Source organism: Phyllobates terribilis, unplaced genomic scaffold, assembly GCF_046119375.1.
Source record: "Phyllobates terribilis strain yellow unplaced genomic scaffold, ASM4611937v1 Scaffold_1__5_contigs__length_1240528914, whole genome shotgun sequence".
Lineage (NCBI taxonomy): Eukaryota > Metazoa > Chordata > Amphibia > Anura > Dendrobatidae > Phyllobates > Phyllobates terribilis.
In genome coordinates, this window is record NW_027362761.1 from 565,839,853 (window position 1) to 565,866,375 (window position 26,523).

General features: G+C 46.9%; 1 protein-coding gene across 1 annotated transcript in view; it reads left to right on the forward strand.

The window, feature by feature from the left end:
* Nucleotides 1–26,523, forward strand: part of LMAN1 (lectin, mannose binding 1) — a 50,868-nt gene that overhangs the window by 4,306 nt on the left and 20,039 nt on the right. Inside the window, exons 2-10 of the mRNA XM_073680759.1 lie at nt 1,359–1,513; nt 2,051–2,158; nt 15,256–15,317; nt 15,628–15,727; nt 15,824–15,947; nt 17,675–17,733; nt 18,790–18,922; nt 20,099–20,289; nt 20,544–20,614. Of these exons, the coding sequence (XP_073536860.1) occupies nt 1,359–1,513; nt 2,051–2,158; nt 15,256–15,317; nt 15,628–15,727; nt 15,824–15,947; nt 17,675–17,733; nt 18,790–18,922; nt 20,099–20,289; nt 20,544–20,614 (1,003 nt within the window). The remainder of the gene's footprint in view (nt 1–1,358; nt 1,514–2,050; nt 2,159–15,255; nt 15,318–15,627; nt 15,728–15,823; nt 15,948–17,674; nt 17,734–18,789; nt 18,923–20,098; nt 20,290–20,543; nt 20,615–26,523) is intronic.

A 26,523-nucleotide genomic window follows, 5' to 3' on the forward strand; every position in this document is an offset into this window, starting at 1 on the left:
AAAAACATTAACAAACAACACACGGAGGTTACTTTAAAAAAAAAAATCTTCCAATCAGGCTCCTTTGCATTTTGGGATTTGTTACAATTCTGTGTAGTCTGCCCCCCTGACCAGTGAGTGACACGTCGCGTTTCAGTCCCCCCCCAGGATCTCCTGCTGATGTGGCCTTGTAGCTGGTGCAGCTGTGAACCCTGTGCTAATATTTGTACTGTGCAACTTAGTGAACTTTGTCAGCAGGAAGTGATGGTGGAAACCTGGAGTCACAGATATCACCGTACGCTATATTGCAGCTGACCCCGCTGGCGAAGAATCCCCCTGAAGACTGCAGCTACAATATAGCATTACTGAATGCCTGACCTGCATTTATATAGTCTGTGACTCTAGCCACAGCTTAGGAATCGCTGGCCCTCCTTGCGGTCATTATTTTGATATTCCTTTGTAAAACCTATTATCCACCCACAGGAGAGGTCCTCCACACCCCTCACCAACGCTCTTAGGCTTGTATTGAACCATAATGACCTCAGAGAAAACAAGTGATCTCTAACCTGTGGCTCATTTTGGCAAAATTGTCACAAAGTGGACAATCCCTTTAAGCCATTAGTACAGGTAACCAGCCTTTCTAATTCATCGAATGGCCAATGTGTAGCAATATTTGTCATGCGAAACTGCAAATTGCCATTCAGGTGTCTTAAGAAAAGGTGAGTGGCGTTACGGTATATTTTTTTCACTTTGATTTTTGTTGTTATACTTTAAGGAAGCATAAAAAAAAGCAAAGTAAGATTCTTGATTTGTGTATGCATTTCCATGGAAACAGACTACAAACTAACCCTGTGTAGTCTGGTTCTGCAGTGTAAGGTTTTTTTCTATCATACTTCTTGGTAAGGGCGAGTTTACACCGCCCAGTTTGCGTGATTAAACAGGCGATCGACTACTTGTTTTCTGATCCATCGGTGGTTTATTAGCCTGTTCTGTGTAAAGAACGATTGGTGATAGATTGGTGTGTGCACATACAATGTCATTGTTCTCAGCAGCACATGTCTTGTTTACACAGGACGATGTGCTGCCAAGAATAATGACTTTTAAGCAATCTTAAAACGATTGTTCGGGGGATTGACAGCCTCTTTAGACCAGACGATTATCAGGAAACAAGCGTTCTTAGGAGCGTATGTTCGGCCTGTGTCAATTCATCAATGGATGATAGCCTAAATGTTGTCTAATTAGATCAGGATTAGATGATACAGGGCTTGGTTGTTACCACAGAGATGTATGTGTTCATAAGAGCTGTATAGAAATTGTCTCATTTCATTAAATGGCTCACCATTATCACTTATCGATGAACTATATGACTTCCGTTTTAGATGCCATCCCCAGTGCGGACCAGATTAGGATAGCTCCTTCTCTGAAAAGTCAGAAAGGTTCGGTCTGGACGAAATCCACCTCAAGTTTCGAGAACTGGGAACTAGAAGTAACTTTCCGGGTAACGGGACGTGGAAGAATCGGCGCTGATGGCCTGGTGGGTTTTATGAATTGTCATAGAGAATATGTTTTATCATTGATTTCATGGAGGTCCTACAAGTGGAGATATGAGGAGCTGTTAGCAAGGTAGTCTCTGGATGCCTACATGACATGGAGTGGCAAAATAACAAAGGCATTGGGTTGGGCCGGGCCGGGCCTGGCCTGGCCGGGCCTCGGCGTTGGGTTGGGCCTCTACAGTGGACCTCATTAACAACTCCATGTATCTCGGCTTCCTGGACCTGAGTGATGAATGTGGGGTTGACAGCAAGGTCCTATTTATTTTGGGGACCCTCTACTTATGAATCATCACCCTACTCTAGAGGGGGCCTCAAGGACCTCTTTCTATGGCTTCCATAAGCCTCTAGTGTATGTTTTTAAGTACATTCCTGTTTAAGAGGGAGACACCCAATTGTCAGTGGCTTTAGATGTGGGGGGTGCAGGATTTTGGACTTTGTATAGTTTAGAGATGGGTGTAATATACCTGCAGCTCCATGCCTGTCATACACCCCCATAACACGCCATCTTTCTCTCTTAGGCCATTTGGTACACGGCGGCCCAGGGGCTGGCTGGCAATGTGTACGGATCGGCTGACTCTTGGAACGGTGTTGGTATTTTCTTCGACTCATTTGACAACGACGGGAAGGTAGGATTACTTTCTGCACTTTGATTTAATTTCTTCACTCGTTCCAAAGTACACACTGATCTGTGTGCTCAGCTCCGGAGATTTGCATCAGAGCGTCGCACCGCCATTATCCGGTGTGCAGTGAGATGTGTAAATGCTTATAATGGCGTCAGATTAGCCGATGTTTCCACATAAGAAATGGCTGTTATACCAGTGCTTAAAAAAAACAGCAGGTATTCATACAGGTTTTTGATGTGTTGCATTTATGTGTTTCTGTAGTGGATGGGCTCTCATCAGTGAGGGTTTTCACTGAGTTTTTACTTATGTTTTAAATGATTTTGTGTCTGTATTTATCCTAATAAAATATTGATGTATTTTTCTAAATTGAGTATATGATCTTTATTGTAAGGTGATCACTGCCCCTATAGTATACCTCTTTTTTTCTGTGAGCTGTGTTATACCAGTGCTGCCGTCACAGTGTAACCCCTTCTGCACTTACTATCCATCTGTGACTTGTATGTTGTGACTCTGACTTATGTATCCTTTAATGAGAGCGCAGCTCTGGAGTATAATACAGGATGTAACTCAGGATCAGTAATGTAATGTATGTACACAGTGACTGCACCAGCAGAATAGTGAGTGCAGCTCTGGAGTATAATACAGGATGTAACTCAGAATCAGTACAGGATCAGTAATGTAATGTATGTACACAGTGACTCCACCAGCAGAATAGTGAGTGCAGCTCTGGAGTATAATACAGGATGTAACTCAGAATCAGTACAGGATCAGTAATGTAATGTATGTACACAGTGACTGCACCAGCAGAATAGTGAGTGCAGCTCTGGAGTATAATACAGGATGTAACTCAGGATCAGTAATGCAATGTATGTACACAGTGACTGCACCAGCAGAATAGTGAGTGCAGCTCTGGGGTATAATACAGGATGTAACTCAGGATCAGTAATGTATGTACACAGTGACTGCACCAGCAGAATAGTGAGTGCAGCTCTGGAGTATAATATAGAATGTAACTTAGGCTTTAGGTAATTCAATTTTCTTTCCTTCTGTAAATTTAAAAATATATATCCTTAATAAGGTCAACTCTGTTATAATATGTGAACATTTTATTTACCAAAAGAAAGGAGCTTATGGTAAATATGAAAAATTGTGGACTCCTAAGTTAAATTTTCCCGGTTTGGCAACAACTTCCCCGTTACAGGACAGAGTAATAGTTATGCTAACTGAAAAGATGGTTACTGGTAAATATAGAGAATTGTGTGCGCTCTAACATACAATGCACAGTCTCATGCCACCCTCTGGAATTACCGTAGGTATATTGCAATAAAGATAACAAACAATGCTTGCGACACCTGGGAATGATTGGTAAAGGGGGGTGGGGGGAGAGAGTTACTATTATTCGGCTGTAATTATCATTTTACTTGTGTATTTGTAAATTTGTTCTTTTTATTTCAGTTCTATGTTGTTTAAAAGAAAATGTAGTAATTTTCATATATATATATTTTTTCAATTCCAATAATTTTATCTGGATCCATGGAGGATGAGATAAAATGGACTGAAGTCATTTGGGTACTGTGGAGACACAAGGGTCAGTGGGTGCTCTCGTCCACTGGCCTGGCTATCTTTAGAAAGACAGCATGGACCAGGGCTCATGCCACTGAACACCCGTACTCCTTTCCCATGGGCATAATACTACTCAGACAACACAGGGTGAGGGTAACACAATGGGGTGATACTTTATTGGATCACCAACAGTCAATAACATATAATACAGTCCCAGCAACCCTTCCACTGGCTCGCCGGGACTTTGAACATCTGCGACTTTGGGGCTTATAGGGCCAGCTACCATAACTAGTAGCACCCTGCTTTTGGCGGGCACCCACAGAGGGGATGTAGCGACAAGCTTAGGAAGCTGACAATACATTGAGGTATGTGGCCAGGTGACCGGATTGTCCCAACCTGGGTTCTCCAAACGTCTCCATGGGTTCAGTAATGGGCAGTGGATCAAATTCTTCTGGTTGAAGCCATGGATGGTGCCTTGGCTACTGTCCTGTATAAGGAGAGAGATCCTTTTTATACCCACAGCTGTCCTTCAGGCCATTATCCACAGGTCTGTGGGGAGGTGGGAGGAGGTCATCTCTTATTGTTCAATTAACCTACATATTTTGTCCTTCAGTGCTTGCAGAACAATAAGCTGCAGGGACTGATACAATATGTAGTCAGCAGGCATTCACCAAATTAACAAACATCGATTGATCAATTAACCTGCGCCTTTGTCCCTCAAGGATAGCAGAACAATTAAGTTGTAGGGACTGATACAATAGCTAAACAGCAGTCATTCAACAAACATCAATTTAATCTACAAGACAATGTTCAGGCTCCTATGAACAATAGCTAATGTGGGCTCATATGGCATAATTAAGAATAAACGCAGTTTTGTCACATCAGTTTTTTATGGATTTTTCCAGTGTAACCATTGGATGCAGTTTTTTTGGGACATGTCGCTATTTTGCTCTTAGTGATTTCAGGTTGGGCAAGTTTGGAACAAACCAGTGTTTAGCTCAATATCCTGAGGGGCTGGCATGGTGACATCAACATTTCACGAGCTGCCATTGTCTCCTTCTGTACTTTGTGTTCTGAGCTTTCAGATCTAAGAACTTTATTATTTGTCAATGAATTTGTTTTACCCCTTTTTTGAAGGGGTATGGAGTTTTTCTTGATGCTGATGGGCTCCTTTCCAGTATACGTTTTATTAGCAGTCCTTTCTATGCATCCATCCCTTTGAAGGCTCACAGCAGAGACATGCAGACAAGTAAAACATAAAAATGCCGGATTTGTAATCTGCATCTGTTTGAGCTATTTACTGATTTCCGTAGTTTGAGGCGGTTCAGACTTTGCTGCAAAAAGTTTTTAAACTTTGAAACTCTAAACAATGAGCACCTGAGCGCCCCCTAGTGGCGGCAGCAGACATCCAGACTTTTATTTACTTCTGTCTATAAATATTAAATTAAAATGCACAGAATTTTTGATTTATGTAGGCCAAAAATAAATGGTTGTGAGTCATTATTTAGTTGCAGCATTCAGTGAATCTCGTGTCTGGTAACAAAGCTGCCTGGATGAGGACATTTTGAGTTCGTTTAACCTGTGGGGAAAAAAAATCCCTGTTACCCACATATTAGAAGTGACATAGTTACACATACCAGCAACCAGTTGACATCAGCCGCAAGCGGCCATCAGTACAGCCTGACAGCGCTCTGTGTTCATCTTTCCACCATTGCTGTAGGGAGTGACAAGTTCTTTACACAATGTCGTTGAAGCAACACATCAGATATTTCCACCATGAAGTCTTCAACCAGGTGACCAGCAAGTTAATACTTTCAGTGATTATTTATAGTCATTCTTGTAGATAATTTCTATAATGTGTGATCCTTTTTGTGGGACAGAAAATTAGTCTAAAGCGTACATTCACCTTTACACTTTGTTGAAAACTGTTACATTACTTATCCCGTACTGATCCTGAGTTACCTCTTGTATTATACTCCAGAGCTGCACTCACTATTCTGCTGGTGCAGTCACTGTGTACATTACATTACTGATCCTGAGTTACATCCTGTATTATACTCCAGAGCTGCACTCACTATTCTGCTGGTGCAGTCACTGTGTACATACATTACATTACTTATCCTGTACTGATCCTGAGTTACATTCTGTATTATACTCCAGAGCTGCACTCACTATTCTGCTGGTGCAGTCACTGTGTACATACATTACATTACTGATCCTGAGTTACATCCTGTATTATACTGCAGAGCTGCACTCACTATTCTGCTGATGGAGTCACTGTGTACATACATTACTGATCCTGAGTTACATCCTGTATTATACTCCAGAGCTGCACTCACTATTCTGCTGGTGCAGTCACTGTGTACATACATTACATTACTTATCCTGTACTGATCCTGAGTTACATTCTGTATTATACTCCAGAGCTGCACTCACTATTCTGCTGGTGCAGTCACTGTGTACATACATTACATTACTTATCCTGTACTGATGCTGAGTTACATCCTGTATTATACTCCAGAGCTGCACTCACTATTCTGCTGGTGCAGTCACTGTGTACATACATTACATTACTTATCCTGTACTGATCCTGAGTTACATCCTGTATTATACTCCAGAGCTGCACTCACTATTCTGCTGGTGCAGTCACTGTGTACATACATTACATTACTTATCCTGTACTGATCCTGAGTTACATCCTGTATTATACTCCAGAGCTGCACTCACTATTCTGCTGGTGCAGTCACTGTGTACATACATTACATTACTTATCCTGTACTGATGCTGAGTTACATTCTGTATTATACTCCAGAGCTGCACTCACTATTCTGCTGGTGCAGTCACTGTGTACATACATTACATTACTTATCCTGTACTGATCCTGAGTTACATTCTGTATTATACTCCAGAGCTGCACTCACTATTCTGCTGGTGCAGTCACTGTGTACATACATTACATTACTTATCCTGTACTGATGCTGAGTTACATTCTGTATTATACTCCAGAGCTGCACTCACTATTCTGCTGGTGCAGTCACTGTGTACATACATTACATTACTTATCCTGTACTGATCCTGAGTTACATCCTGTATTATACTCCAGAGCTGCACTCACTATTCTGCTGGTGCAGTCACTGTGTACATACATTACATTACTTATCCTGTACTGATCCTGAGTTACATTCTGTATTATACTCCAGAGCTGCACTCACTATTCTGCTGGTGCAGTCACTGTGTACATACATTACATTACTGATCCTGAGTTATATCCTGTATTATACTGCAGAGCTGCACTCACTATTCTGCTGATGGAGTCACTGTGTACATACATTACTGATCCTGAGTTACATCCTGTATTATACTCCAGAGCTGCACTCACTATTCTGCTGGTGCAGTCACTGTGTACATACATTACATTACTTATCCTGTACTGATCCTGAGTTACATCCTGTATTATACTCCAGAGCTGCACTCACTATTCTGCTGGTGCAGTCACTGTGTACATACATTACATTACTGATCCTGTACTGATCCTGAGTTACATCCTGTAGATCTTTTTATTACAAAAATGAAAAACATAACAATAATAACAGAAACATAACAATTAATAACTACAAAATAAACAATGTAATGAACTGGTCCAGCTTCTCCCTCTCTCCTCACACACATTATACATATATGCGGAATAACAACTACTTACACTATGACATCTGATCCGGTTACCAAACAAAATAATAACAATATAATAAGTAAAATAAACAATAGCCGACAAAATTATATACAAACTCTCTGTGTATATATATATATATATATGTATATATATATATATATATATATATATATATATATATATATATATATATATATATATATATATATATATATATATATATATATATATATATATATATATATATATATATATATATATATATATACACTTTTTTTTTTTTTTTTTTTATATAAATAATATAAAATAAATACTAGCTATACAAAACAAAACACCCCACACTCGAGCCCACCAGTCCCTCCCCGGCACTGACCTGAGAGCTGGTCCTGCGTCTCATGCCTCAGTCCATGTCCAACGTCTATAGGCCAGATCAGCCAGTGCCAGTCTTTCACCCAAATAATCAGTGTCCCACAAGATGAACTCACCTTCCCCCCTTTTCCCACCACCCAACCTAACACCTACACCCACACCCATATCCTTATATACAATATATACAGAAACGAACAATACAATAACCACAACTGACAAAACCCGAGTTCGACGCCTGCTGCCCTACATCACTGTCTACTGATCAAAACAAAACAAAAATCTATGGTGTCGGCAGCAGCCCACCACCAGGAGAGGAGATGACCAGACTAGGGCGCACTAAAAGAAAAGCCCCTCCAGAGGAGAGCGGCCCTCCGTGTACCCAGTCTCTCATACTCCAGAGAACGTACCTTCACTAGGTCACCGAGTATGGTCCTAAACACATCGTCCATTGGGAGGATTTTCCGTTGCGTCGATACCAAGCACCGTGCGTTCCACTTGTGGTACCTAACCACTGTGCTAACTAGAAATAAGGTGCAGCGGTCCCGACCACCCAGGTCTCCGAATGCTCCATCGGCCCATTCCACATAAGAGAGACCGGCCAGCCAATGGAGGCGCCCACCCTGTTGTACACCTCTGTGTTAAAGGGACAACGAAGCAGGAAGTGGTCCATGCTTTCTAGTTCCTGTCCTCAGAGCTCCTACACTTCAGATTGTCCCTCACACACAGTTTCCCATGGAAGCAGCGCCAAGCCAAGTCCCAAAACTTCGAGGGGATCCTGATAGAATTCAAAAGATGCAGACCCACCCCAAGATCCCGACTTGGGCAATCCCTGAGCGCCAGAGGCCTCTGAAAATGGGTCAACAGAACCCTTTTGTCAAGGAGCTTCTTTGGCAGAGTCCTGACCTCCCACATTCCCAGACCCCACCGGCGAATTACCTTCAGAACCATGGTAGCGTAAGCCGGGAGATGTCCATGCGGTGTGCGTAGATCTTTCACTTGCCCTCTTGTCTCCCATTCCTGGAAGAAAGGCTGAAACCATCCCCTACAGGAGAATACCCACGGAGGAGCCCTCTCTTTCCAGAGGTTTGCAATATTGATCTTAATGATGGTATTCACAAGGAATACCACAGAGGTGACCATACCCAACCCTCCTAGTCTCCTCGTACGCTAAGTAACCTCCCTCTTGACCAGGTTCAGTCTATTCCCCCATAACAGTTGGAAGAACAAACTGTAGACCCGAGTTCAGAGAGGCTCCGGCCAGATGCACACACTGCCCAGATAGATCAGCAAAGGGAGCAGGTAGGTTTTAATCAGGTTTACCCTTTCCCTTAGGGTCAAAGACCAACCCTTCCATTGGTTCACCTTCTGAGTGGCGATCTCCAGCCTCCTGTCCCAATTTTGTTTGGGGTAATCCCCCTGGCCTAATTCGATGCCAAGAACTTTTGCAGAGACTTTAGGTCCTGGAAGGGTGTCCGGGAGATCAAAACCAGAATCTCCTCCTCCCAGCCAGAGACTCTCTCACTTATCCCGGCTGATCTTGGACCCGGATGCCTCCGAGTAGCGATTTACCTCTAACATCAGCCATTCTGCCTCCCCATCAGAGGAAACAAAAATGGTGACGTCATCGGCATACGCCACCACTCTCGGAGTGGCTTCCGGTGCTGCCAACGGTCCACGCTCCACCCTCCTAAGAAGTGGGTCAATCGCAAACACGTACAGCAGCGGGCTCAAGGGACAACCCTGGCGAACACCACACCCAACCTCAAAAGAGCTGCCAATCCAACCGTTCACAAGCGAGAAACTCTGCCCCAGCGTACAAGGTCTTAAGACAATCAACAAATCCCCCCCGGCAGGCCATACCTCAGAAGAACAGACCAGAGGTACTGATGATTAACCGATCAAACGCTTTTGCCTGGTCCAATGACAGCATGTACCCCTTCCAGTGGCCAGCCCTACCCTGCTCCACCGCCTCTTGGACACAGAGTACAGCACTAATTGTACTGCGGCCCGGAACAGAGCAATGCTGGGCTCCCGAAAGGAGTCGGGGCACAAATTTCACCAGCCGATTAAACCGCACCTTTGCCAAAACCTTCCTGTCTGCATTGAGAAGCGCTATGGGACGCCAATTCTCAATGCAAGATGAGTCCTTACCCTTTGACAAGATGATCAGGGCAGACCTCCTCATTAACTTTGGCAGAGTGCCCGAGGAAAGACACTCATTGAATACCTCAGTCAAGAGGGGAACCAAGGCGTCCTTAAAGGTCTTATAGAATTCAGATGTTAAGCCATCTGGACCGGGAGATTTCTTTAGGGCAAGCCCTTCAATCGCCAACTTAACTTCCTCTTCCCTCATCATCTCAAAACGCCAAGAGAGGGGCTACCCCTGGTTCGGGGACGACTTCAGCCAGAAAATCCGACATCTCATCCCAATCAAGATCCCTCTTCCCCAAGAGGTGCGAGTAGAAGGATCTGACGTCCTCCGGGATCCCTGATCTGATTCTTTTCAGGGACCCCGCAGTGTCAACGAGTCCTGTAACAACTTTACTATTCACTGACATCTTGCAGTTTCTGTAAGAGTTGGGCGAGCTTTACTTCCCATAATCTCTCTCAAAAACCAAGGATGCGTGTCTATCATACTGACACCTCATTAGCAAAGATTTCACTCTGGAGATCTCTTCGCGGCTGACTCCAGTTGAGACAAGATGCTTGAGTTTCCTCTTCAGGCCCTGATACAGGCGGTACCTGTCCAGGCTCCTGAGGCTCGAGAGCTGGCGAAGCATCTCGCCACCCTTTTCTTGAACATCTCCCACCACTCTGACTTACTGCTACAAAGATCCAGTAAGGGTACCTGGCTCTGAAGAAAATCCTCAAAGGACTGTCTTATCTCCTCTTCTTCCAAGAGAGACGAATTGAGCCTCCAAAAGTCTCTTTCCATCCCGGGGGGTCTCTGTAACATTCAGAGAAAACAAAATCAAACAGTGATCGGAGAACTCCACCTCAACAACAGATACTGCTGAAGAGACTGCTTCCTCCTTTAAATAAAACCTGTCTATCCTGGACCTACAGTTACCTCTATGATAGGTGAACCCCTCATGGCCTGCGGTGTGCCGGATGTGGACATCCACCAGACGAGCCTCACTAGCTATACTATTAAGGGCGACGCTATCATAAGTCAGCTTGTCTCTGGAACCTCCTCTATCCCGGAGCCTCGTGACAGTGTTGAAGTCCCCTCCAAAAACGACCTGCCGACTCGTAAAAAGGTTGGGCTTAATCCTCATAAAGAGACCCTTCCGGTCCCACTTAGATTGGGGACCATAGATGTTAATGAGCCGAAGCTCCTGTCCCTTCATGAGGACATCTAATATCAGGCACCTCCCCATTTCTAACTCAATAACCCGTCGGCATTCTACCGGTGTGGTAAAAAGGACCGCCACTCCGCTATACGGCTCGGCCGCAAGAGACCAATAGGAGGACCCGAGTCTCCACTCCCTCTTTGTTTTAAACACCTCTGCTATATTTGGCAGCCTGGTCTCTTGCAAAAAGAAAATGTCCGCTTCAACCCGGCTGAGAAAATCAAAGGCCGCAAATCTAGCCATATTTGACTTAATGCTGGCGACATTAATGGACGCCAGTGTCAACGGAGTGGGTACCGCCATCATTGGTGATTGAGTTAGATGGCTTTCTTCTTCCCACTCCCCTTATCCTCTGCCTCAGACGAGGAATCCTTCCCCCTCTTTAATGATACAGATGTGTCCATTCCCACATTTTTCCTTCTTTTTTCGTCCTTGTCTCTGGACTCTGGGCCAGTCCCTCCCCCCAAGGACCTTACATCCCCAGGAGAAGGAGACTCGGCGCCCCCTGTAAGCTCTGCCGAAGCCGGAACCTCACCCTCTGCCTCCTCCTCAGAGGAAGAGATGTTATCAAGGGCTTGGAACCGGTTAGAAAGACCAACCAGAGGAGTCAGTTTTACCTTCCTTAGGTACCTTGGTCAGAGCGGGAGAAGATGTTTCGACTCCCTTCTTTCTCTTCTTTTTGGTGCCGAGCTTACGCTTGTCCTCTAGCCACCGCTTATTATCCTCATCCATACTTTCATAATGGGAGGATTCTGAGGCAGAGGCAGTTTCCTCCCTGTGGATCCTCCTGACCTCCTCATCCAACTCATCATCCCTCGGGGCCTCAGCAGCAAGACTGGCATCCAGGACAGGGGCCTCCCCGGTAGTCTGGGGCTCGCCCCGCTCCCTCTCCTGTCTGTTCTTGTCTAGACGCCTCAGCTGGGCAGGCGTCTTTTTATTGCTTTTCTTCCCTGGCCCCTCAGCTCCCCCACCCCTGCTAGTCCCCTCCCCTGCAGAATCGGCCTCACGGCTTTCTCCTACCGGGGTCTCGACTGCATTAGCGAAGGAGAGAGGACAACGGCTGAATGGGTGACCTAACTCACCACACAGGTGGCACCTAATCTCCACCCAAGAGGCAGCAAGATGGCCGACACCCCCACACAACGCACATTTCTGCACGGTGCAGTTTGCACTGGAGTGTGTGGGGTCGCCGCACCTGTGACAGAGCTTCGGTTGCCCCTGGTAGAAGACCAGGATACGATCCCTACCCAGGAAGGCAGATAATGGAATGCGGGCAACCGTACCACCTGAACGCTTAAGTTTTACCATAAACGTCCAGGCCCCTGACCAGATACCAAACTCATCGCGGTTTTTCTTTGGCATCTCCACCACCTCTCCATACCGACCAAGCCACGTCATGATGTCATAACAAGAAAGCGACTCGTTACGAGTCATCATGGTCACTTTCTTGATTTGGTTTTGGCGAGACACCACCTGAATGTCAAAGTCTCGCCAGCTGGGCTCATTTTTTGCCAACTCATAATTCGTCCAGAAGAGCTCAAGCCCCTCCGGCCGAACAAAGCTGACATCAAACTCAGGCGTGGAATAGGGATGTATCAAGGCGTAGATGTCAATAGCCTTGAATCCCATCCTCAGCAGGAGCTCCACAACTTTAGACCTTGGAGGACATGCATCACTGCCCCTCCACCGAAGACGGACCACATTCCTACGCACACCGCCTGGCCCGGCTGTTGGGAGGGACCACACTGTATCCCCCCCTTTTTGCTCTCGGAAGGCCCCAAGGCCATGTTCCTCTATCCAGAAGAATAGATCAACCTCTCGACCCTCTACCATTAGTGATCTCTCCCCCTTCTTTAGAGCCTTCAGAAGGCACCGTTGCAACATGCCGTCCCCAAAGCCCGGAGACGAGGAGGATGCCCTATTTGCCCCGGCGGTGACACTGGCATAACTCTGGACAGGTGTTGCCACCACCGGGGGGGCAACCGGACCAGTGACTACATCAGCCCCAACAGCATCACCATTACCCACCTCCATCTCACCCTCCACCAAACCAGCAACCACACCACTGGACAATGAATTGGCCTCATTCACACCCACCACCACATTCATTCCTGCTGGACCAGTAACAATGGTGGATGACATTTTGACCTCAGCATCATCAGGCACAAGGGGCTCGGTCACCTCCATAGAACTGGAGGCGACCTCACCCCTGGTCTTATGTGTGCCCTCCACATCATCAGTCGGTAATTTCCGCTGTTTTGCATTTGTAGAGAGGCGCCGCTGATCTTTAGCATCAGGATCTTCCTGACCAGCGGCGCCAACACAAAATAACACTTTTGTGGGAGGACTGGAACTCTCAGCCTCAGCAGCCCCCTCACACTGCCGCCGCTTCTCACCTAAGTGATCAGCGGCACCAGCATTCAGAGGCGCCGAGGCTACCGGAGCTGCCCCCGACACCAGGCTGCTCCCCCCTCCCACTGAGGAGCGCACCACAGCATCGTGGCCTGACAGAACGCCAGCCGCCGGGCCGCCCTCACTGTCCAGCCTCTCGGCTGATGCACCTCCTGCTGCGTCCCCGCTACTACAAGCAGAGACGGAGCTCTGCGCCTCACTACCACGCTCTGTAATCTCCCCGCGCCTTTGCACCGGATCCACAGCAGAACCCGGGCTGGGCTGGGCAACGGGGCTTATACAGCGAGCTGATCCTGCCGTCGACTCAGGGGGTACCGGGAGGGGGCATATAGATAGCTAACCGCTTCCTGCAGCTTTGGCTTGGTCTTCTTAGCCTTTTTGTGGCCCCCAGGTGCCTCTTCTGGTAGATCGTCATCAAGATGGAAGTTTTGGAGGCACACTGGGGACTTCAGGAGCTTTATTTCTGCCATTAGCGCCCCTCCCTGGCCGCTGCTGTCACTGTCCTCCCCAGAGCCGGCAGAACTGTGACCGGATGCCATTGTTGCCTGTCCTGCAGGGAGCATGCTGCACGTGGCCTGCGGGTGACTTTGCAGGCTGCCAGGTGGGGCTTGCTGCTGGTCATTATCACTCTCATCATCCACCTGGCTCTCAGGCTGCAGCCCCATCTGCCTTTGCTCTCTGGTATCAGCCATTTCTCTGAAGCGGTCTTCATTAACTAGTTTTTCCTTTAAAAGGAACATTCTCTTCTCTAATGATAGCTTTCCTTAGTTCCAGCTCATGAATCTCGCTGGTGAGCCTCTTTACTTCCTCCTGGAGTTTAGCCTTCCTCGATTTGGAGGCACCTGCAGCTTTGGCGCTCGTGCAGCGCAGCTCCTCCCGAAGCCTCCTGACGAGCTTACTTGCATCTTCATACTCACGGAGGTGGATCATGACCTGGGAGGCATAGGTGGACACAGACTCCCGGGGTCCCTGCAGCCCCCAACCCCCCTCAGTGAGGTCGGCCTCACCTCTGTGAGCACTCAGTTTTCCTCCGGAAGGAGCACCATCATGCGCGCTGTCAGGCTTTTCCTCCATGTTGGAAGCCTTGCGGCTTCTAGGAGTCTCCACAGTCCCGAGGTGAGTAGGAGCCACATTGCTGCGACTTCTGGTGGAGCGTCTCACCCCCGAGTCCTCCGATGTGCAGGCTGGTTGCTGGTTTCTTCTGCCCCCCTCCGGCCTGGTTCGGGAAGCAGAAGCCTGGGACTTGGCTCCATCACTCATCCCAGGAAACCCTCTCCCTCCCTGGGTAGGAGAGAGAGCAGATCCCCAGGTGGAGAGGTGTTGGTTCTCAGGAGAGCTGGAGCGCACAGCAGGATCTGCAGCCACCACACCCGCAATCACCACAGTGAGCAACAGCTGATCAGAGCTGCACTCAATATTCTGCTGGTGCAGTCACTGTGTACATACATTACATTGCTAATCCTGAGTTACATCCTGTATTATACTCCAGAGCTGCACTCCCTATTCTGCTGATGCAGTCACTGTGTACATACATTACATTACTAATCCTGTACTGATCCTGAGTTACATCCTGTATTATACTCCAGAGCTGCACTCGCTATTCTGCTGCTTATTTATGGAAAGGTCTGCATGCCTATCATCAGATGTTTCTCTTACCTGAGTTTCTTCTGTATTAAACCTGAATCCCTGTATACAATTTATCGGACACTTTTTTAATTATTTCTTTTCTTTAGAAAAACAATCCAGCAATTTTGGTTGTGGGCAATAATGGAAAACTTTTATATGACCATCAAAAGTAAGTACACCCCTTCAGATTTGGGATTTTCACTTGAATAGAGCAATGCCTGTGTAGTCCTCCCCCTGCACAGTGGCGCCACCAAGTGAAGGAGACTCGACTTTGAATTACAGCTGCGGCCCCTTCATTCATAGTATGGGGGGGGGGTGGGAAGGATGAGACCCCCACCCCGTGATTGTACAGTGGTGACATACCCTAGTAACATGCCGTCCTCTCTTATACGGGAATGTTCGCGCTGAGTGATGGCACAGCGGGCTTCTTACTGATGTTGGCGCTCTCAGCTCTGTACATGGTTTTCTGCTGTTCGCAGTGACGGTGCGACACAAGCGCTGGCCTCCTGTCAGAGGGACTTCCGTAACAAGCCATACCCAGTACGGGCCAGGATCACCTACTACAAGAAAACACTGACGGTGAGCCCCCCGCCTGATCCGTATCCGTGACTCACTGCATTTGCTAATTTTTTAATCTTTTTCCTTGACCACTCTGTATCTGCTTTGTTTTCCTAGGTAATGATTAACAACGGCTTCACCCCCGACAGGGAGGACTATGAATTCTGTGCCAAAGTGGACAACATGATCCTGCCCCAGCAGGGTTTCTTTGGGATTTCTGCAGCCACCGGAGGCCTGGCAGGTTAGCGCTGCTCTCACTGAACGCTGACAGTGCACAGCCCTCTCGTTTCGTGCTTGTATTATTTCCAGCCATTATTGCACATTGTTAGTCTTTGCCTATGGCAGACCTGGAACCATTGTCACACCCCACGACTGCCATCGCAATCCTTCCAACTGGTATACAGAAGAAACACCTAACCCATTAGATCACACATGTCAAACTCTATTCTGGGGGCCAAATTTGTCCTGCAGAGTGATCATATTTGGCCCACGACGCTTTTCAATTATACCGGCATGCTGGATAATGGGCCGCATTATACTGTATGGAGGACTGTGGGGCCCCACATGGTCCTCCATACAGAATAACCGGGCCCCACATGGTCCTCCATACAGAATAACCGGGCCCCACATGGTCCTCCATACAGAATAACCGGGCCCCACATGGTCCTCCAAACAGAATAACCGGGCCCCACATGGTCCTCCATACAGAATAACCGGGCCCCACATGGTCCTCCATACAGAATAACCGGGCCCCACATGGTCCTCCATACAGAATAACCGGGCCCCACATTGTCCTCCATACAGAATAACCGGGCCCCACATTGTCCTCCATACAGAATAACCGGGCCCCACATGGTCCTCCATACCGAATAACCGGGCCCCACATTGTCCTCCATACATTATAATGGGCCCCACATGGTCCTCCATACCGAATAACCGGGCCCCACATGGTCCTCCATACCGAATAACCGGGCCCCACATGGTCCTCCATACAGAATAACCAGGCCCCACATGGTCCTCCATACAGAATAACCGGGCCCCACATGGTCCTCCATACAGAATAACCGGGCCCCACATGGTCCTCCATACAGAATAACCGGGCCCCACATGGTCCTCCATACAGAATAACCGGGCCCCACATGGTCCTCCGTACAGAATAACTCATAACGGACCCATAATAAATATCAAGATTGGCTTATCCAACTTTTTAATAACTTATCCAAATGTTTAATTTTGGCCCCCTGTATATTTGAGATTGACATCCCTGCATTAGATGCTATTGACCACTGCATCCAAAACGTTTAAGGTGTGCCTACTCTTTTCATTGATTTATTTTTTTTTATTTATTTATTTTTAATATACGCTAGATATAATTGGGGTGGAGGTCCTAAAACCACCACCTTTTACTCAAAACCCTGCTCTGGTGCTCGGCCTTCTGCATGCAGCGCTCAGGTGCTGCAGGAGACCATGCACAGAGCGTAGAGGTGATGCATTGTGTGTACAGACGCATAGACTTACTCCTCATTTCATACACCGCTCTGTGCACGGGCCAAGAACTGCTGCAGAAGTCGGCACGTCACATCAGTGTTGTGAGCGATATGTGCGTGGTGGGGGTCCCCGAGACACTACACCAATTAATATACACAACAAATTAAAACAATAGGTTCCCTTTAAACAGCCGAGATATGAAAGCTCTCAGATCCCGGCTGTTGCTTTTGCCATGTGCTCAGCTTTTAAGTAACATCCTAAGGCCACATATACACATCTTCATCACTAAACGAGGGTCCCGACCTCCTGACAGGGAACCTAAAATCCAAGTATTATATCTTTGTATGGTGCTGTACCCAAGTCCTCCCCCCCCCGATATGATTAGTACCACTGCTTAATGTTGTCCCTGCTTCTGTGAGAAGCCCAGTCTTTCTCTTATATGTGTTGTCCTTATTCCAATATTATTTTTTTCTTTTCCAGATGACCATGATGTGCTGTCGTTTCTCACTTTCCAGCTGACAGAGCCGGGCAAAACAACCGTAAGCTGCTCTTAAAGGGAGTTGTCCAGGATATAATAAGGTTATAAGCGCTAGGATGTGCCACCATATAATCAATGGGGTCTGACGTGTAGAATCCACCCAATCCTGAATTACACCTATAATCGGATGTATAATACTCTGCTAGTGCTATCAAATTAAGGAGGGTGTTCAGTCTGGAGGGCACTGTGTATGAACCCCCATTAAGGTCAATGGACATGGCGCGGGGCGACTTCCCGGCTCAGGATCATCATCTATCAGCTTATGCCGCATTCACACATCCATGTGTCACAGTCCGAGCCCAGACCATCATACACTGACCGTCCATGGGTCTTCTGACTGCCTCGTCTGTCAGTGAGGCTGTCAATCTTGGGATAGGAGACCCTCTATAGACAGTCCGTGCATCACTATTCATGCTCAGTCCGTGACACGCGGATGTCTGAATGCGGCATAAGTTTGTTGTAGGAACTCCTGTATTGATTAAAATAATAATAAAAAAGATGTAAACCCCCACTCCTCCAGCAATGCCGCTCCAGTGGTCCCCACTAGTTCTTATTTGGCTGTAAGGCATGAGCCAGTAAGGTAATCGCCAGCCAAAGCCGTCACCTGCCATAAGTAGCGGCATCACTAATGAGACCAGTGATTGGCTGCAGTGGTCATTTGGATGTCGCCATGTAAACGGAGACCAATGAAGTGAGGCTGTAATGGTTTACATGGCTGATTAATGTTTGTTTGTTTTTTTTATTCCTTCCATAAAGAGTTACGTAAAATATTTTGATATTTTGCAATTCCCCTCTAAATGCACCAAGGTTTTATAAAAACTCCTCTAACTAGCATTGTACTGTATTTTCGATACAATCTCCCATATAAAAAGTAATTTTGTGTTGTTTTTTTTTTCCTTTGTATATTTTTATACTGTTTGGTTATTGGCATTTTTTAATAAGGCGTGTTACACTATCAGGAGGGTTTCTCTCTGTAGTTGTTCCTGAAACCATTGAGTTCTGATAAGATCAGCAGACGGGGCTTGTAGTACGGGAATGTAACCCTGTCGTCATTCAGCCCCCTCCAGATGGAGAGATTCCCAAAGAAGAGAAGGACAAGTACCAGGAGGAGTTTGACAACTTTCAACAAGAGCTGGAAAAAAGGAAAGACGACTACAATAAAGACCACCCAGAGTTGAAGGATCACCCAGGTATGTGTACAATGGCTTCAGGGCGTTTGTGTGGTTTTATTCCACTCTGGCATCTCACATTAGTTTTAGTTTATGACAAAGTTTATTTTGGCATAATTCTAAATAAAACACACAAAGATCTAACCTAATGTTGCATACAGCAGGTGAAAAAAAAACATTGAACACGTCACCAAATTTCTAAGTAAATCTAGTTTTAAAGGTGCTATTATCATGAAATTCTCACCAGATGTCGGTAACAGCCCACACAATCCACACTGGCAAAGAAATCATCGTAGATGTCCATAAACTGTGTAATAATTAGAAATGACACCGGGAAAAAGTATTGAACACATGAAGAAAGAGAGGAGCAAAATGCCATAGAAAGTCCTGACATCAGCTGAAATCTGTCAGTAATTAGAAAGAAATCCTGTCACTTAGTGACAAATAATATCAGCTGGTTCAACTGATGGCCTATAAAAAGATGTCTCATTACCAAGGTGCCACACAAGAAACCTCTCATGATGGGTAAAACCAGTGAGCTGTCTCAAGACCTTCACAACCTTATTGTTGCAAAACATACTGATGGCATTGATTACAGAAGAATTTCAAAACTTTTGAAGGTTCCAGAAAGGCCTGTTGGGGGGCCATAATCCAGAAGTGGAAAATTGGTGACATGTTCAATACTTATTTCACCCACTGTATATCAGTTTAAAATATATATATTTTTTAAGTCTAAACACTTTTTTTTTTATTTCCCAAAAATGGGTTGTTCACTACTGGCCACCCTCTAATAGTATTATTATTATTTTGTTATTTTAACTTTTATTCAGCATGTTGTGTTGCAGTGGACAAGCCCTTCGAGGCCTTGACTTCGCAGGGATTTTGGGCACTGCAAATATTGCTGTGAAATTAAGGACACAATATAATAGCATGTGAATGTCCCACTGCACACAGGCGTACCAGAGAGTGGAATGCTGTTAATTCAGGACAGGCAACCCACTGAAATTCATGTTGGGATGTGAGGGAAAAGGCATTCCAGTACCTATAGTGCTGACAGAATGCTACAATTTAGAAAGTCCATAACGATATACTTTTGTTCAATTTGTCTTTGGACTTCAGGAAAAAAAATTAGAAAAATTATTTTTAAATTGTGAACCTGACTGATATATATATATTATATAATTTTTTTTTTTATAGAGGATGACATGTTTGAATCTGTAAATGACCGGGAGCTCAGACAAATCTTCGAAGGTCAGAACCGAATCCACCTTGAAATCAAGCAACTGAACCGGCAACTGGACATGATACTGGATGAGCAGCGACGATACGTGAACGCTGTGACCGAGGAGATCGCCAAGAGGGCGGCTGCAGGTGGAAACGTCCCGCAGGTACAGGGCACCTTCTGGCCAATAGCATAGCCTGGACCTTTAATGGAGAAATTAATAACCACCATGTGGGGATCTGTAGGGCCTTTTTTTTTTTTGCATTTTTTTTTTTGCATTTTTAATATAGTGAAAGACAAAAAGTACAATAAGAGTCAAATAAAAAATCTCAAAAGTGAGACTTCTTTGTATTTTGAGACTTATTTCATAGTGTAAATTCCTCTCTATAAACTCTTTTTTTTTTTTTTGCTCCCTTTTAGGCTTCTCAACAGGAACTGGAAGCTTTACTCAGTGGTCAGAGGGAAGTGTTCAAACATGTCAGTGAAATGAGGTAGGGGATGTTTTTTTTTTTAAATAAATGGGGACTTGATTGTCTGTATGTTTTTTTTTTTTTTTTTTTTAAATACCTGGATGTTTCCAGGAGACCCTCCAGTGTCCCATCCGGCACACTCTTCTATCTCAAGAATGGATATCCCTTTTTAAAGGGAATTTGTCACCACATTTTGCTACTCCATCTAAGAGCAGCATGATGTAGGGGCTGAGACCCTGATTTCAGCAATGTACCACTTGCTGTACTTTATGCAGCAGTTGTGACACAATCCCTGTTTTCTCTGCTGCAGACCTAGCAGTTCTCTGAATGCTGAGCTCTGTATAACCCCGCCCACACCACTGATTGGTCGCTTTCTGTGGTCACTGTATATAGGCAGAAAACTGCCAATCAGTGGTGGGGACAGAGGTCATGAATATGGAGGACTACATGGTAGCAGGTTTACTTGTCCTCTAGTTGATAACCTCCTGCTGATACAATCAGTGTTTTATCTGTTCCTTTTAGAAAAAAAAAAAAAAAAAAATTCCTTGTCAAATTCTTCAATAAAAAAAAGAAAAAACCGGTGAAATGTGTAAAGTAATAGTCTTACCTGAAACAATCATGCTGCCGATTACAACTATGATTAAAATACATGCTTTTATTAAAAAAATATGTCTGGAGGTACGTATACAATTTTATATTTATTTTTTAAAAGTACGACTAAAAATGTAATGTGTAAAAGCTCCCCAAGCTCCTTGGTGCTTGAGGACACAATGTTTTAGTGTTTTTTTTCTTTCATTACAGCGTTCTGAGAGCCATAATTTTTTATTTTTTTGCGTAACTTTATGGTTTGTATTTGCAGGGCGAGGTGAATTTATTTTTTTTTATTTTTGCACCATTTTGGGGTAGATAGAATTTGATTTTTGGGGTAAAAAAATAGAAGTTCCGGCATTGTCTTCTGAGCTCTATTTTTATAGCATTCGCTCTGCGTTGACATGTTAACTTTTTTCCATAAGTCTGGACTCTTCCAAAACTTCTACTGGCTTAGGACCCCCCCTTATAAGGCTCATATGCTTTAGAGGCGTGGTTCACTTTTTTTTTTTTTTTTTTTAATCAAATACATGTGCTTGAAGCTATAAAAATCTTTTTTTTGCATTTGGGTTTCATTAAAAAAAATGTTGCACCGTTTGGCTTATACAGGCTCTTTGTTTCTCTGCATATTCAACTTTGATGTGGTCTGTGGTCATAAATCAGCTGAGAGGAGCTCAGAAAAAGGATAGATAAAAAGTTACAAACTCTCCCGTTAGACCTCCAGAATGAGCTCGCTGACAGATGGTCAGTGAACTCATTCTGCAGCCAGCAATACACAAGCTATAAAAGCCAAGCGGTGAAACATTTTTTGTGAAACCCATTTACAAAAATGATTTTTAGCACCAAATACATGCATATAAGTAAAAAAAAAAAAAATGTCCCAAAAGGTGGACAACCCCTTTTTCTTTATCCCTTCATTGGGGTACACAGGACCATGGGTGTATGCTGTTGTCGCTAGGAGGTTGACACTAGGCAAAAAAAGAAAATAGCTCCTCCTCCGCAGTATGCACCCGCCTGCGGGCACCAAGCTCACCAGTTTAAGCTTAGTGTCTGTAGGAGGTAGGCTGGATCCGAACTGATCCAACCCTGTTGTGTTTTATTAATGTTTCTTCTTTATTTTTCAGATACAGCTCTTCAGGGCTAACAGGGAACACTGCGTCCCGTTATCCCCATTCTCAAGCGACCACGAGAGCAATGTGGCTATCCCCACATCGCCCACTCTCGGACCCGCTGGGCAGGACCTATCCCCTGTCACCTCCAGGTGTCTCAGGGTGATTCCCGGTGGCCAGTCCTTGCCTATTCCCCACCCCAGCCCCTTCCTCGGAGCGGCCTGGGAGGGAGACGGTGGTCCCTGTGGATGACCTTCCCCCAGACTCTGGGTTCGACACCGTCTCCTGCACTGTCCAGTACCGGTCAGTGCGGGAAGGAGGAAGAGCCGGGATCCTCCCCTATCCACGGAGGACCTCCTGTGACCATCCTCAGAAGGGGAGAGGAAGAAGAGGTATCGGGACCTCAAACACAGGTACAATCCCTCCCACTCCTGCTGCCTTACAACTGCAGCCCCCCAGGCCCAGATCACTGGATATGGACACCACAACGCTTACTTACAGCAGCGCTTCCCTGGCCACGCCCCCTCTCCTCACATCTTCATGGCGCCCCCCGCAACATGGCGTTCCCCCCTCCTCCTTTTCTTTGCACGGCAATTCTGCCCGCGCTTTCTGCGTAGTGGGGGGGGGCGTTTCGGGTGGGGCGTTCCACTTACCGGTGGGTACATGCTCCCTCCGGCAATCGGCCAATCAGAGCCAAGGAGCTAAGTGATGCGTCCACCACGCCCATAGTTATCCCGGAGACCTATCAGCGGTTGGGTTCTTAAGCCCGCTCCCATTCTTTCCACCTATCAGAGCCTCCGCTCCCCTAAGTCACTCAGGATAGCACGCTCTGCTCCTGCCCTGCCCCTCTACGCTGTTCTCTGTTCCTGGCTCCAGCGGCACCTCTCTGCCTGCCAGCTTCAGCACCGCACCTCCTACCGCGACCTTCAGCCTCAGCTGCGGAGTTTCCGACGGGGGATACTGGACTGTGGATATTCCAGGCCGGGTAGGTCCTGCCCCGGCACCAACACACACCTTTCCTACCCACAGGCTCCCTCCTCTGCAGTATTCCTGGAAAGGCACATATGCCCAAACCCAGGGAGCTCTCTGTCTGTCTGTCCCGCTCACACAGTCACATACTACGCCTGTGCTCTTTGCAGTACTAAGTGGCCCGCGGATCTGACAACAGCTTTCTGCTCGACCTGCAAGCCTCCCACCATGCTGGCACCCCAAGACCCCCCTGCCGCCCAGGACGAAGTAACTCCCTCCTCCGGAGTGGGCTGTTGCTATGTCCCAGTCTGTCTCTGACCTCACCAAGGTAACTCAATCTCTGGTGCAGGTCCTAGAACGCTTACCTATGTTATCCACGGCCACCAGTGCTCGGAACATTCCCACGGACGATTCACAGGCACCCCTGCCCCCTCCTCCCAAGGACAGACTTGGAGCACGTTCTCATAAACGGACTCGCACAAGTTCGTCTTCCAGCTCTCCAGACTCCAAAATGCTCCCTGCATCTCACACCTCTTCCCCAGAGGTCGCTCCGGAATCTGACATGGCATCACATTCTGACTCTGGATCTGACATGGTTGACAGCCTTATATCGGCCGTCAATTAGACCCTGCATGTTAAAGAGGACGAGAGCCCTTCTCAGGACTACTGGTTCCTTCAAGAGAATTAAGCGCCCGGCTCGCACCTTTTCTAACCATACAGAATTTGACGGTGTCTTTCAGAAACAGTGGGAGCATCCAGAAAAGCGCTTCACTGGAAAGAAACTGTTAGACATGCTATACCCGTTTAACCATGATCTTGGTCAGAAAATGGACGGAGTCCCCATCTGTGGATCCTCCTTTCTCTCTTCTCTTGGCCAAGACGGTGTTGTCTCTTCCAGACTGTTCCTCCCTCAAGGACACTACGGATAGACAGGTTGAGGCCTTGGCTAAGTTAGCCTTCAAGGCTGCTGGCACCTCCCTGTGTCCTTCCTTCGCCTCAACTTGGGTATCAAAAGCAGTATCTGCATGGGCCAAACAGCTTAGGCAGGGCATCCTAACTGGGGCTTCGCCATATGATCTGGCTGACCTAGCGGATCAGATCGCCCACGCAGAGAAATATCTGCTCTCGGTGTCCCTTGACGCCGCTGCCTGTTCAGCCCGCGTCTCTAGCAATATCATTGCTATACGTAGAATTCTTTGGCTGAAGGCTTGGAACGCTGACCCGGCCTCCAAAAAATCACTAACAAATCTCCCTTTTCAAGGCTCCAGGCTGTTTGGGTCTAAGTTAGACCAGATCATTTCTGATGCCACTGGGGGCAAGAGCACTTCCCTTCCCCAGCCGAGACCTAAATGCCCCTTTCCTAGGAGACGTTCCGGTCCTTTCGTCAGTTCGCTCAACCGGGCCCTTCCTCTCAACAGGACCATACCCCAGCACAGCAAGAGAGACCTAAGCCTACCTTTAGGCCCACTCCCAACTGGCGCCCAAAGGGTCGCTCTTCCAAGCCGTCTGGATCCCGATTACGATCCAACAGATTTTCCTCAGCATGACGGGTCACTCCCACCTGGGTCTTCTCCCAGGGTGGGCAGCCGTCTACTTCTGTTCCAAGACTCTTGGGTCTCGGCAATAGTAGACGCCTGGGTCAAGGAGATTGTGACCTCCAGCTACAAGATTGAATTCAACGCCATGCCAGGAACACGATTTCTCAGGTCCCGTCCCCCGCATCCATCTCTGCTTCCCGGTTTCCTTCAGGCCATTGCCTCCCTTCTGCGCTCAGCAGTCATAGTTCCAGTCCCCCTTCAGGAAAGGTTTTCCTGTTTTTACTCCAATCTTTTCGTTGTTCCAAAAAAGGATGCCTCACTATGTCCGATCCTGGACCTCAAACAACTAAACCGACAGGTACGCATCCGGCACTTCAGAATGGAGTCCCTCAGGTCGGTAATCGCCTCGATGGAAGCCGAGGAATATCTATGTTCAGTGGACATTCAGGATGCTTATCTTCACATCCCAATCTGCGCACCACATCAGAAGTTCCTTCGATTTGCCTTCCAGAATGCACATTACCAGTTCACTTCTCTCCCCTTCGGGCTTGCCTCTGCCACGAGGGTTTTCACGAAGGTAATGGCAACGGTCATGGCCATTCTACGAGCCAGGGGGATTGTAATTATCCCCTACCTCGACGACCTATAGATCAAGGGTCCCACGTTCAGGGACTGTCTCCACAGTCTCCAGATCACCTTGAACACGCTCTCTCGGTTAGGCTGGCTGATCAACACAGACAAATCCTCCCTGGCCCCATCTCAACGCGTAACTTTTATAGGGATGCAGTTTGACACGACCCATGCCCGGATCCTTCTCCCGAGGGAAAAGATAAACTCTCTCCGTCTGAGATCCACTTTCTTTCCAACCCAAGTACACACTTTCTTCGCCTATGCATGAGTGTCTTGGGAAAAATGGTGGCAGCTATGGAAGCAGTGCCGTTTGCCCAGTTCCATACCCAGCCTCTTCAACTGGCCCTTCTGTCGGCATGGGACAAGAACCCGTCGTCTCTAGATCGACGCATCAGGTTACCTCTTCATGTGAGGTCATTAATATGGTGGACTAGCCCCTCTTCTTTCAGACCCAGGAGGTCAATCCTACCGCTTTGTTGGCAGGTGGTCAAGACCGATGCCAGCCTCATCGGCTGGGGGCAGTCTTTCTTCACCTCACGGTGCAGGGCCGGTGGAGTCCCCACGAAGTCTCCCTACCGATCAATATCTTGGAGATGAGGGCAATTTACCTTGCGTGGCGTCACTGGCAGGATATTCTTGCAGGGTTCCCAGTCCGCGTACAATCGGACAACGCCACGGCTGTGGCGTACATAAACCGTCAGGGAGGAACGCGCAGCAAGTCTGTCTTGAAAGAGGTGGCAAGAGTGCTAGTTTGGGCCGAGAATACAGTTCCGGCAATCTGAGCAATCCACATTCCGGGGGTCGACAATTGTGCGGCCGACTTCCTCAGTCGACAGTGCCTTGCCTCAGGAGAATGGCCTCTTCATCCCGAGGTGTTCCATCAGATTTGCTTACGATGGGGCACGCCGGACGTCGACCTCATGGCGTCTCTGTTAAACCACAAGGTTCCATCCTTTGTAGCCCGGTCCCGCGATCCCCTTACGATCGCTCAAGACGCGCTAGTCATATCATGGTCTCAGTTCCAGCTGTCCTATCTTTTTCCCCCTCTGCCATTGATCCCTCGAGTCGTCCAAAAGATCAAGCCAGAAGGAGTACC